General features: G+C 37.2%; 1 protein-coding gene across 4 annotated transcripts in view; it reads right to left on the bottom strand.

Moving 5' to 3' along the window:
* Positions 1-14,536, bottom strand: part of MAP3K4 (mitogen-activated protein kinase kinase kinase 4) — a 68,291-nt gene that overhangs the window by 29,231 nt on the left and 24,524 nt on the right. For 2 of the 4 annotated variants that reach the window (XM_072409048.1, XM_072409050.1), the window contains exons 2-5: positions 11,149-11,339; positions 5,441-6,825; positions 4,173-4,430; positions 3,386-3,532 (exon numbers count right to left, since the gene is read on the bottom strand). In XM_072409048.1, the coding sequence (XP_072265149.1) occupies positions 3,386-3,532; positions 4,173-4,430; positions 5,441-6,825; positions 11,149-11,339 (1,981 nt within the window). Of the gene's footprint in view, positions 1-3,385; positions 3,533-4,172; positions 4,431-5,440; positions 6,826-11,148; positions 11,340-11,720; positions 11,742-14,536 lie in introns of those variants that run through there. The other 2 variants (XM_072409049.1, XM_072409051.1) reach the window with 2 other exon arrangements.

The following is a 14,536-nucleotide window of genomic DNA, read 5'->3' as shown; positions in this document are numbered from 1 at the left end:
CCCTGTGAGCAACTTCAGTGTGGGAGAGTAAAAAAGGAAAGTACAGTCACCTCACAATACATTCAAGAATGATCAGATTCAAACCAATGCTATATATTGAAATATGTGTTCTTTAAGGAATCTGAATGATTGCCAAAGATAATTAAACCCTGCACATTATGTTTGCATTGCTTTATTATTGGTATGATGAAAATGTACTGGTTAACACTGGAAAATAATTAATAGTGATCATTTCATTAGGTGAAAGGTGGCAGAAAGGTTAGTCAGGGGTCAGCCACTAGTGGAGAGTGGATTGGGTATAGTTGGGGGGAGGGTTATAGATAAATATAAGGAGTTTCCCATGTTACACACAAAGGTTGGATTGCGCAGTACTATTTGTACTGAAAAACATAAGGATTTGGCAAAAAGGAATGGTAAATGCAGCAATAGTTAAAACAGCCTGTTCACCAATGCTATAAGTCTGGCAAACAAAATAGGGGAGTTGGAAGCCTTAATGAGTGAGGAGCATTATGACTTAGTTGGTTGGCATTGTTGAATCCTGGCTTTGTTCTTCACATGACTGGGCTGTCAATATTCCTGGTTATTCTCTCTTTCGTAAAGACAGAGTCAAAAAAAAGGGTAGTGGTGTCTCTGTCTGTATGTGAGAAGTGATCTGAAAGTGAATGTGAAAGAAGAAATTGCTGATGGAACAAACGATGAGGTTAAGGCAATTATGGTTAGAGTTGAATGTGGGAATGCACAATACACAATTAATTATTGGAGTCTGCTATAGGCTCCCCAGTGCTAAGGATGAAATAGAGAATCAACTACTAGCACAGATAGAAAAAGCAGCAAAAAGTGGAAATGTTTTAATCATGGGAGATTTCAACTATCCTGACATTACCTGGAGTAATGGCACTACAGGAACCGTAAAAGGGAGGAAATTTGTAAATTTAATACAAGATAGTTTTATGGTACATTTTATAGAAGCCCCAACTAGAAATGATACCCTGCTGGACCTAGTTCTTTCTAACAATACAGAGCTTATAACAAATGTGAATATAAAAGAGAATCTGGGTAGCAGTGACCATAATATGATTTTATTTAATGTAAGCAAGAAGCAAAAGCAGAGAGAGAGCAAATTTTCCATTAATAAGGGACACTCTCTGATTTGGACTGGGAGACAATATTGTCCTCAAAGAACACAGAACAGACATGGGAATGTTTCATGACTGTTTTACAAAAGCACACTGAAAAATATATTCCAATGGGTAATAAGTTTAAGAGGTTTAAGATGTTTAAGAATTAAAATGTGGCTTACAGCTGATGTTAAAAAAGCCATATGGAACAAGAAAAGGGCATTCCAAAAATATAAAAATGAAGGATCACCTTCATCATTTGAAAACTATAAATAATATAACAAAAGATGTAAAAAGTAGTTAAAATGTGCAAAACTTCAAAATGAAAGACAGATTGCAAAGGAAAGGTAAGGGAAACCCCCAAAACAATTTTAAATATATTAAAAGCAAAAAGATCAGATCCGAGCATGTAGTCCCCTTAAAAGATGACTCTGGGTTGGTAACTGGGGATAAAGAAAAGGCGGATATACTAAACACTTTTTTTTAGCTCTGTGTACACAAAAGAAAATGTCAGAGCTCAAGTCCAAATTAACAATAGCAATGTCACTGCCTTAAATGAGTCACAATGGCTCAAAATTGATATGATTGAGAAACAGTTGGGAAAAATTTTGGTTGACAAAGTACCAAGACCCAATGGATTACATCAACATGTCCTCCAGGAGCTGAGCACAGTTGTTTGAAAGCCATTATTTCTAATTTTTAGAGATTCCTTAGTCACTGGCATAGTACCGATGGATAGGCATAAGGCCAATGTGGTTTCTATCTTCAAAAAGGGAGCAAAGTCATTACCAGGTGTCTACAGACCAGTTAGTTTCTTGGAGGTCTTAGACAGTTTGATAAAGAACTACATATTACTTTCTAGCAGAAACTCCTCTATTATAAGTGATAGTCACCTTGGCTTCAAGAAAAACCGAAGTTGTCAAAAAAATGTACTCTCTTTTACGAGGAAGTAAGTAAACAGGTAGACAGAGGAGTAGAAGTTAATATAGTGTACTTGGACTTTGCTAAAGCATTTGACACTGTACCCCACAGACGGTTAATATGCAAGTTAGGGTCAATAGGTTTAGAAAAGTCAATCTGTAAATGTATAGAAAACTACCCTAAAGACAGCATCCAGAAAGTAGTAATTAATGATTCATACTCTGAATGGTCTAAGGTTGTTAGTGGTGTTCAGTGTTGGGACATTTACTGTTTAACATCTTTATAATTGATATAGTGTTTGGGATTAAAAGTACCATTTCTGTGTTTGCAGATGACACCAAACTATGTAATGGAATTAGGTCCATACAGGATGTCTATAATCTACGAGCAGACCTGGAAGTACTGTTTGATTGGGCAGTCAAGTGGAAAATGACATTTAATATAGATAAATGTAAAGTTATGCACTTGGGGGTTAACAACATGCATGCTTCATACTGTCTGGGGGGGAATACATTTGGGGGAGTCAGAAATGGTAAAGGATCTGGGGGTTTTGGTAGATCTTAGACTTAACAGCATGCAATGCCAAGCTGCAAAATCTAAAGCTAGTAAAGTACTTTCTTGTAATAAAAGAGGAATAGACTGCAGAGATGGAGACATTATCTTGCCCCTGTACAAAGCATTGGTCAGACCACACCTGGAATGTGCAGTCCAGTTTTGGGCACCAGTTCACACAAGGGACATTGTGGAATTGGAGAGAGTGTAGAAAAGGGCAACTAAACTAATAAAATGAATGAAGGAGCTTAGCTGTGAGGAGAGATTAGATGAACTGAATCTATTCTCCCTTGAGAAGAGATGTTTAAGGAGGGATATGATCACCCTGTATAAATAAATAAATGGTCCATATAGAGAACTCTCTTCCCAGTTACTCACTTTGAGATCATTACAAAGAACAAGAGGACACTCTTTGCATCTGAAGGAAAATTTAAGCCCTGGATAAGGAACAGATTCTTCACTGTAAGGTTAGTGAAAATGTGTAATCGGCTCCCTCAGGAAGTGGTTTCAGCAACTACTATAGATTGCTTTAAGAAAAAGCTGGATGCTTTTCTAGAAGCACAAATTTTACCTGGGTATTAGGGCTTTAAAGTAAAGTTAACAACGACTGTTGATCCAGGGAACATCCAAATTCCTCATTGAATCAGGAAGGAATTTTTTCCCCGTTGAAGAAAATTGTACCCGGGTTTTTTTTGCCTTCTTTTGGACCAACTGTGTAATATAGGGTTTTATATCTGGGATATGTTTTATGTAAATTTACAAACATACAAATTAAAAAGAGCAAACACACTTACCATTAACATTTTATGCAGGTCTTCCTCAAAAGCATCCATATTACAGTCAGGCTTGTGAAAGTCATCTAGCACCTCTCTCAACATGAACTGGTAGTATTGCTTCATCAGCAGACCACCTTTCAGCACTTCTTTGCACTCTCTTACTAACTATTTTAGAAACACAAATATGTATGATTATTTAAAGTATTACTTAGGCCATCATACATGTAATATACTAGTTCACATGTAATATACTAGTGTTTATAAAGCAGTTTATACTAAAGCATATATCTAAGCACAGATATCCAGCCAATGGCAGATTAAGAGTTAAACTTCTTGCATTTATTTATGTGATCTGATGGAATTAGCATTTTGCTAATTAATTTACTAACTAAAATGTAATCCCAGTTTATGTCCCTCACAAAAAAAAAAAAAAACAATTGACATCAACTGCATTGTAAGATTTGCAAACATAACAAAGTCTTACTGACATTACCTTTGTGTATTTCCATTTGTGTGTGATAAATGTAATGAACAGCAAGTTGGTATAAACTGCTATATTACTGTTTACTGTTTCAAAGTAAACAGTTTCCACAAATAAATTATCAAAATCTGAATAAATATGTGATAAAACAATAGTGTCAGCCACACATGGACATATGAAAAAATTCAAATCTAACACTATCTTTCTGTGTAAATCTGTGGCAAATCCAGTGGGTTACTGGACATAATATACAGATAGCTTAAAAAAAATTTAAAGATACAAAACATTGAGAAACACATGATTTCAAATCTACTCAATACCAACCTGTTTAATGCTCAAAAGTGATGGTTCCCCTGCAGGCCTCTGTTCCAGTCTCAATTTGAGACACTCATGAATTACATTTAAAAGGACACGGCAGAGGACCATAAAGGCAGGTTCAAATGATGGTAAGTCCATGGCCTTTAGCTCTTCTAGTGACACAGGGTCACAAGAGGGTTCTGAGTTTTGCAGTGAAGTAGATGATTGCTTCAGCAGGTCAGGCAAGTAATCTGAACATAGCATAAGGTCAGGGAATTCTGAAGACTAAACCGATACGGAGACAAAAATTAGGTGACATTTAAAACAATAACTTTATTTATAAGACTATTAGAAAACATGCATCAGTATTGTTTCCATGACAGCCGATTACAAATCTTAAATGGGTTTCCACTTCTAATTTACCCCTCCCTAAAACAGCTCAGTTGACTGGACCCAATGAATCAGATCTTGTAAGTGTAGTTAAAAAAGTGCATTAGGTCATTACAAAACAGATTCAAAGTATTCAAAGATTCAAAGTATTTAAAGGAAACAATTAGGGAACAAAAAAAAAAAAAGATACCAAATTAGACCCTGGTATACATGCAACTACATTTAAATAAAGAACACAATGAATAGTTAAACAGCATTTATTTTCTTTGGGTGCAATTATAAGGCTCAATGACAAAACCAAAAAAAAAATCAAATACAGTATAAATATTAAGGTTACTGATATAAAAAAAGTTGTTTGATATTTGTGGCTATGTCCACTGGCTGGAGGTAGGGGATCATTTACCGCTTTTCCACACACATGAACCTCCTCCTGGGGTGAGTTGCTTCAACCAGCCATAGATAGTGAATGGTAATGGTAATCAAACCTTCAACTACACTTATATATTATGTAAAAGATTCATCACAGCCACAATTTAAAAGAAGATAACTTGTTTAATGTTAACTGCCAAGGGCAAATATAGGAACTGCCTCATTTACCTGTGAGGTGAGGACATCAGCGCCAAATGTATCAACAGTATTACCTCAGTCCTCTAGGTTAAATGGCAATGGGCTTTATTTAATCCAGAGCACCGAGGTCATCTATTTGAAAAGCAAATAGATGACCTCGGCAAACAGTCAGAGTTTTTTGTTTTTTATTCTATTTTTTTATTAACCATCTAACAATAAGCAGAAAAAAAAAACATAAAAAACATTTTTGCTTGGCCCAAAATTTTGATAACGCAATAAAAACATATTTAATAAAGGCATTACTAGCCTGTGTGATATAAATAATTTTTAATCCTTACCTCCAGTTTATGATCAGTCTTTATCAATGCTATCCGGGCCCTCTGAAGCGAGCCATGCATTAATTTATGAAGCCTCAAAATTAGTTTTCGAAGCCCCATCTGCTTTAATGCTTTGTCTACAAAGGGTCTGTATATTGAGGTCAAACAGTATCTGTTGCAGCCAGTCTCGTGGCTGCACTCTGGATTGCCCCAGCAAGAGTCATCCTCAGAAACAAATCTGTCCAGTTTTTGGGGGCAGTGGTCCTCTTTCATAAAGTGAACCTTTAACTTGCTGTTTTGGTTACTATCAATTTTGTGCCCAGCTTGTAGCATATCGTCTGTGTCACTAATTTCTTCATCACTTTCTTCTGTACAAGTCCCTGAACCCTCTGTGCTCATATCCCCTTTCTGTTCCATGTCATTGTCTTCCTCTGGACCATTTGATGGACGTGGTGAAGAAATTTCAAACACTGGCCAGCCAATGTCAGAAAGGTTTTTTATACCTAAAACAGTCCCCATAATCCTTAGCTTGTGGTTAAGGTCTTTAGTTATATTTAGCCATAAGCACAGTGCCTGCACTCGTGCTTGAAAATCTTTTGCTGCATATTTTTCATAATCTCTCTGAAGAGCCTGTAAGGATGGGTAAAGTGCTTCAATGTACTCCAAGAGTTCCATAATCTGTTTTACTTGCTCAAAAGAAATTCTCTGTTTCTGGATATGGTTGTGATAGCTTGAAAAACCAAAAGAATTAGCTTCATGAGGGCATGGATATTGCCCCTCTGCAACCGGTCCATTGAGATTGCCACCATTGCTGACAGAAGACAATCTCCCATAGTTTACTTTAAAAGTTAGAATTTCATTAATAATTTCAGGTATTGCCTGCCGAGCTGTATACAAGTATAAGTCTTGCTCATTAATACTCCGGCCAGCATGCCAGGCTTGCAGCTCTAGCCAAAACAGTTCACTGGACTGATTAAACCACATAGAAAAGTTATTGTCTTGGCCTCTCTGTTCCCTTTCTTTTTTCTTTGAGACTGAAGTAAGCTTAAGCAAAAGACGAAGTGTCTCAAAAAACTTCAAGCGGTCAGCTGGACAGTCTGTTCTAGAAGTCTGACGCGCAGTTCTAGCAATTGGAACAGGCACAGACACTGGTAGCTTGGTGTTGCTGCTGCAACCAAGGCTGAGGTAAGTTTTATTAAGATCCACATCTTGTATAGATTTTTTTGGCAAGGAGCTACAAGTAGAATCCATCATAAATGAGCATTGCACAATCTTCTTCTGATCCCTCTCTGTTGTCCTGAGCGCTGCCCGATTCTTTTTCTCCAGCCGGTAGCTGTGATCTTCTGTGGTTTCAAGGTTTTTACTTGGTTCTTTCTGCAGTGTCTGATTTGGTGTGCTCATTTTTTCTAAAATATAAAAAAGCATAAAATATCAGTGAAGGGGGTCACTATGCGTATATACAATGTAAATCTCATTCAGGCAAGTTTTGATTTTGTGCATATCTTTTTATTTATTGTGGACACTAGACAACACAAATATACTCTTTAGTTGCAAACATGAAAGAGCCTAATTTTAGCTAAAAATGAATGAACAGTGGAAAGTAGAAACACTGAGGTGTCCACATGTTACAGACCTAAAGCAAGAGACTCAAAGATATAATTACTACTAAAGCTTTATCTAAAAAATACTGATTTGCAAGTAAGTCATACAAAATTATTGTTAAAATTTTTTTTTTTAATAATTTGAATATGTTTTAACCAAGATCAGTGGTAATTGTGAGTTATGGTGGGTAAAAGCACAAGTGATATTGTAAGTTTAAGGAAACCTCCACAGCTGAAAATAGGAAACACATCTAAGGACCCAAAACAGGTCTATGGGTTCTACAGTACATATGTAACACAATGCATTACCTAGCTGACCTGAAAGAAGTAAATATTGCAGCAGGATTAGACAGTGAGAAGTCAACAAGTATGGCACTTTGGGGAGAAAAAACAAATATTTTAAATGCTTGCTCGCAAGTTCTTTTCTCGCTTTTCTCGTGTACCTTTGGGCTTGTTCAGACCTGAGATTTTGTCAACGGCTTTTGAGCAGTTTTACAGCTAAAAAAGCTTGCAAAAAAACAGTTAATATTGGAGCATGTTCATTATCCTTTGTTTGACAGGGAGCATTTTTGTGCATTTTTCTACCTTTGCTGCTTTCATAGACTTGAATGGGAAATCCATTTGCAACTGCCTGTACAGATGTTTTAAGGCATTTTTAATTTTTTTTTTTTTTTGAAACATTTAAAATGCTTGTGCAGGCAGTTGCAAATGTCTGTATTAGCATTTGCAAATTCCTGCAAAACCAGTTGTTTTTACCTGAAAACAATGATGAACACTTAGCTGTGCTGTAGGTTTCCAGGAGCACTCTTTTTTACCACACGTCTGAACAACCCCTTTGACTTTGTTGGTAAATTCGACTACTCCAAGTCCCCTCTCTCCTTGCATGTCATAGCCCTCTTCTCTTTGGGGACTGTGGGTGTCACATGGTCTCATCTGATTGAACCTCCCACTGGCTGAATTCGGAGATGAGGGGATATGAGATGCTGTAAATAAAAGTATAAACTAAAAACTCGACTTTACACCCCCCCCCGCCTCCTGCAGTGTATAGTTCCATGTAAAAAGGGTAAGTTTGAAGTTAAAAATAGAATCTGCAGTACTCTCCCACACATAATGCTCTATGAAACCACTGTCCTAGTTCACTCTGCAATAAGTGTTTTTTTTTTTTTTCTTGTGAAACAAAAATGTTACCCTCAATATGGGCCCAGACTATAAACATTTCAATGTGGACACATTCTAAACAAACAGTAAAAGCACAAACATAACAAATGCATGGATTTTTGGACAGCCTTAAAACGGTGTAAATGGTAGCTTGTGGAGAAAGTGGGGTCCTTGAAAGTACTATTGGATAGATGTTTGAGGGCTTCGCAGAAGAACTGACATATTAGTATTGATATCTGCAAGCCTCCTCCATCCACTCGGGGTGCTCAATGCGTAAGCCTATGATGTGGTTTAGGAGTGTTCATTCCCTTCTTTGTGGAACATCCCAAGAACAGCAGCTCATATTAGAACTCCAGTGAGCTGCAGAGATGCCATATGCATGCCAATGGTGAGAATGCAGCACAAAAAGTTCCGTTATTATAAAAAAAAAACTACACCTAAGTCCCCTTGTCCTACTGTACCCAAAATCTCCCTAACCAACTGTTTGTTACATTAAATCGACAATGACAGTTTCTTTTGATGAGTAGATTTATGCATTTGCTCGCAGTCTCCTGAACAAACTACCGCTACATAAGAAATCTGAAGTAATTGTAAATTTACACAATATTCCTGCTTGTTTTAAAATATACAATGTTTAAAATATACAATGGGAATAAAAATAGGGTGGGGATGTTAAGGAAATAAACAGGGACAGGTGGAGATGGTAAAGGACTGTATGCAGACAGGTTTGTCAATAGAAAAAATTTAATTATTGTGGTAGAAATAGATCCAAGATGAAGGGGGCAATATTATGTCCCCAAAACCTCTAAAAAATGTTTTACTCCTTACAGCTCACTGCAGCTAACCAGTCCTTAATCACTCTATAACAAACTAAGCAGGTAAAATCCCTTTTTGTACAGGTGTTTTCCTGCATTGGCAGTCTGCTGTTTAATCTCTTACATAGGTTAGAATTGGACTCCTTTTGTAAATGTTTACAGGTGAATAAAAATGCATTTACCAGCAGGGGAGCAGATGTTCTATGATGTATTGGGGTCAGTGCAAATGAAACCAGAAACCATTTGCAAATGACTGTCCAAACCATTACTGATCACTCCTGTATGCCTAGCATTTGCCTGAACTGGTGCCTAACACCCCACCCTGCATTGTAGTGCATTATATTACAACTTTTCTGCTTATTAGTGTGCACTGGCTGGCTAGTGAAATGAATGGCCTTGTTAACGTAACGCACATTAACATGCAACATATTGCGCTTGCATAAAAAAATTTTATGCAACCTACTGGCTACTTAAGTATTGGCCCTCAAAGTTACTTCACATTATTTTATATTACAATACCTGCAGATACTTTATTACAAAACATGGGGAACTAACTATATAAAATAAATGTTATATCTATAAAAAGAAATATGGGTTAATTTCACACACACAAACACACACACACACACTATGGTTATGTACACACATCAAGATGATTATCGCCCAACACAAACGATCATGTGTACGGTCATCCAATGTTGTTCGTGAATCCATCAGAACAGATCTCAAGAATGACGGATGTGGAAGGACTGCTATAGAAGTCAAGGGAGGAGAGCGCAACAGGGGTGCCATTCGCTTGTTTTTCCCTTCCCCTTTCCACAGAACGGCAATGTGTGTACAGTGCTATTTCGATCATCTGTCATTACTTGTGCATGCTGCCTTATTTTTATCAATATTTATCCAAATTAAGCAGACTAGAAAGTTTCTTTCAATTCCAAAATGCTTTGCACTGTGTTCAATGACCTGATCACACAAAAATATTTAGCAAGTGCCTGTAATGACAAAGACTCCTGTGATAACTGAATTGTATGCTAATGACAAACATACCTTGCTTTGTGTAACCAACTTCACAGGTACAGTAAACAAAAAGTAAAGATCAGTCAGAATGAGATAAAACATGTCCTGGCCAAAACATTCACTGTGGTAAATTTAACACAATGTATAGTAAACTACACACTTATTGAATAGCCCATTGCTTAGCTGCTGGGTGTTATATTCCTCATTATGTATATAATTACTATTATTTTTACAGCAGGCACCAACAGACTCTAGAATTATTTCTTTAAAACAATCATATATATATATATACCATATTTTTCGGACCATAAGACGCACCAGTTTTTAGAGAAGGGAAATGAAGAAAAAAAAGATTCTGAAACAAAGTGTCCTAAAATATTTTATGTGCATTAAAAACCAACATCACAGTCATAAACACATGTAATCAACCCTGTAAAGTAAACAGCAGCATTTAGAACCATTATTAACAAATAAAGTCAGCAAAAGACAAAATTACTGCCATTGATTGTCCCCTTCTGATCACTCTATGCAATGACTGTCCCCTTCTGATCACTATATGCAATGATTGTCCCTATCTGATCACTCTATGCAATGACTGTCCCCTTCTGATCACTCTATGCCATTGATTGTCCCCTTCTGTTCACTTACCGGTAATTAGGTGTAGGGATCTCCGTTAGGGCAGGGATCTCTGTTAGGCAGGGATCAGCAGCTTGCTTCCTGGTGCAGAATGCCGGCTTGTTACTTTAAGTTTCATTCTGCACTGCAGCCAGGAGCAGGCACGTGCTGCACAGCCAGCATCAAGGAGACACGCACACAGGAGAGGAACACGGTAAGAAACTTTTTTTTTTAACAGCATATGTGTAGGCTGTATTTAGGCCATAAGACGCAGGGACTTTTTCCCCCCACTTCTGGGGGAAAAAAAGTGCGTCTTATGGTCCGAAAAATACGGTATGTATATATGTATATATATATTTTTTTTTTTTTGGAACTTACTAAGGAAACCATGTGAAAGACCCATATATATTCCTTTACAAACCGAAAATGTATGTACTATACCCATATACAGAGAAGCACTACACAATGAGATATAACATACTCGACAAGTTCTGTACATCCACAATCTAGTTGGATAACTAACCTTTGCATAAGGAGCGGCTAATCGACCTCCCAGAGCTGTTACGCTGATGTTTGCTGGACATGCGTTTCATCTGTCGGGGAGTGCTGGGAGGAGAGGTGCCATAGAAGGTTTCTGCATTGGCATCATCTGAAAACTCATCAGCTTCACAGCCCAAACTGTCTCCACCAGCATTTTCGGTTTTGCGCATGTGCCTGGAAAACAACAGAAAACAGTATAGCAGATTGTGCTAAAACAAGTTTTGTTACCGAACTTTGAAAATAAACACATTTAACTATTTAAGGATAGAGAAAATGTGCTAAAATAAATGTAGATTTGTCATAAACAAAAATCACATCTCGATTGGAGTAAAAAACTCACTGCCTATATATTTAACAACAAACATCCCCAAAAATAAATGCTTTCTTAAAGGGCCATGTTTGTCATTTACAGATGTGTGAAAATATGACATCATTGCCACAGGATTTACAGTGAAGCCAGAAGAACAGGCACTAGAACATTGCAAGCTCAACTTTAATATTTTAAATATTCGCTTCTGGGAAGACAGCAGAAAAGTAAAAATCATAGACTATTACATGATATCAGGCTTGCATTTGGTCTTTCTTTCGGATGAAACAATCTGTGCAGGGAATGTAACAATTCTCTTCACGGTAATGGAAAATAATGTCCGATAATCAAATGGCGTAGGGGTTGGGATCAGTGGTCCTTATATCACCGACTCTGTCCAATATCCTCAGAAACAGCACATTGCTTGAAACAGACTGCAGTGAAAGTTTTTTTTAAAACCATAATTTCATCTTCCAAAAAGTGTAGCAAAAATCCTCAAGCTTGATAAAAACATGTAGTGAAAAAGTCATCACACACAGCAAAACAAGAACAAACCTTTAAGGGCCAGAAGCTCTTAGCACAACCACACAAGCATTGGCTGGCTTGATACAACCAGGTAAAGACAAAAGAACATCATCACATTTACAACAAGTGACCATTCCCTGGGAGATGCATACCATTGGATATGTTGTTGTAAACGGACCATTCTGAAGGTACACTGGTGCCTGAAAGCATTTTCTATTTTAGAAACTTCTAAGAGTGATCTTAAAATGAAGACAATGATTCATATATTTTAAAATATAAAACACAACTATAATTTTATTTTATTGGAACAAATCTGTCCAGGTGGTTAGAAACCATGCAACAAGTAACTCATGCCTCAAGACAATGACTCATAGATAACTCATAAGCAAAGGACTATATATGTTCAAAAAGTGGTAAATATTGTCTATCCACTAATATCTGAATAGTGTCATCTCTGCATAAACTTGTCCCTAAATTATACAAATGATGTCTATGTACAGCCAATAGATAGGCCAAACACATAAAGGTCATGTAAACAAACAGTTTCATGCAAAGATTTAAGCATGGTTAAAACACCTGTAAATGTTTTTTTTTTTTGGTTTCTATATTCCTTTTGGGAATGTATCCATTCACATCCTGGAATTTCCATCCAATTATAAGATATTCAATAATCTAATCGACATCAAAGTACACAAATTGGTGAAGTGTTCTGCTCCTTAAAGACTGATTTTGTTAAAGCTAACCACATGGAACTTGTGCTATAGTAGTAGATCTAAAGTACATAGTACAATGAGACTGTAAAGCGCTGACCAGCTTAAAAACTCTGAGTGTAAAACAACAACTATTTCATAAATGTTATGTACATATCCATATATGTTTAGATTTTATATCACCCTCCTAATATAAAGATGTAGTAAAATTTTTGCCCTTTAAAAAAATTTGCAAACATAATTACAGCCACTACATTTTCATTTTTTTTTTTTTTTTGCATAAAAACATGGAAGGATTAGAGAAATGTCTCCAACAAAAGACTCAACCAGTAATCAAGCTGATAGAGATTCTAAGAATCCAAGACTAAAAATAAAACTTTGGAGTTGGGCATTAACAGCACATTTAGAAAAATTTCATGGGTATAAATGTCAAGCTTTCTATTTTCACAACAAGCAATGTTATACCTGTTTAGGAACAAATGTCATAATCTGGTATTCTACTGAAAAGGATTAAGAGGCATCTTTGTACAAACAATACAGTAGGAAAGACGTTAGTGTCTGTGCAATGCATAGACTTAAAAGCAACAAATGAAACGTATACACTCCCTGCAGAGGATGCAGTGCAAGAGTAAAACACCATTTACAATGCAAATATCCTAGTGTCTTGGGAGATGCTGCAATAGAATGTTTGTATTGCACTTAAGGATACGACAAAGAGATTGAAGATTAAGCTTTCCAAGTAATGGAATTCAATACTGATGCCGCAAGTCATCACTGAAACCAAGTAGCTTAGTGTAGTGCTAGCTTAGTGTGTCCCCAGCCTATTTAGCTGGGCATACAACCCAACACTTTACAGTAGCCACCTAGATGCCATAGGACAACCTTTTCAGGTTGGGTTTTGTGTAGAGAGAGCGGTCAGTAAGTACAAGCAGCAGGAGGGAAGACTTATTCTTTGTATGTTTGCCACCTCCATCTTCTTGGAGCAGCACTGGTAAGCTAGAGTCTCTTACTGTTAAGGTGCGTACACACTTCCAATTTTTATCGTTCCAATCGAACGACGAACGATCGATTGGGCAAAAAATCGTTCGTAAAAAAGTAACCAACGACGCCGACGAACGAGGAAAGTCGCTGGAAACGAACGACCGGACCGACGGATCGGATTGGACGACGATCGTTGAACATCGTTCGTGTGTACGGTCGTTCGTTGATCGTCCATGTTCAGAGCATGCGTGATGAACGAACGTCCGTTCACTTTCCTGTCGTGCACATAGTTCCTCTATCGCTTAAACGATCGTATCTATTGTGTGTACAATATCTATGAACGATCGTGTCGTTACCTCTATGTGCAGGGTCGGTGCTATACGATCGTTCGTGTATATCGTGCAGGAACGTTCGTCGTTCGTTTTCCGACGATAATAATTGGAAGTGTGTACGTAGCTTAAGGCTGCATACACATGTGCAATAATTGTCGTTGTCCAATAACAAAAGACTGCACAATGCATGAACAAGCGCATATGAAGAGGGGAGGGGGAGAACGATGGAGCGGCACCATTTCATAACCACTGTTCATGGATCCACCAGGACAGATTCATAAAGATGGATGGCGAGCGCTGTGCATACACCAGATTCTCGTCCGATATCAGCCCTGAGGTGATCATCGGACAAGAATCATGTGACGTGTGTATGTAGCCTTAAGATACGTACACACCTTCAATAATTGTCTTTAAAAAAGAACAATCAACGATTATTAACGATATTGTGAACGATATATAGTGTCCGATAATGTACATGCTGATAACGATACGATCGTTCAAAGATAATGTACAGAT

Source organism: Pyxicephalus adspersus, chromosome 4, assembly GCF_032062135.1.
Source record: "Pyxicephalus adspersus chromosome 4, UCB_Pads_2.0, whole genome shotgun sequence".
NCBI lineage: Eukaryota > Metazoa > Chordata > Amphibia > Anura > Pyxicephalidae > Pyxicephalus > Pyxicephalus adspersus.
Note: the sequence above shows the minus strand (reverse complement) of the source record. Positions and strands in the feature narration are given on the sequence as shown.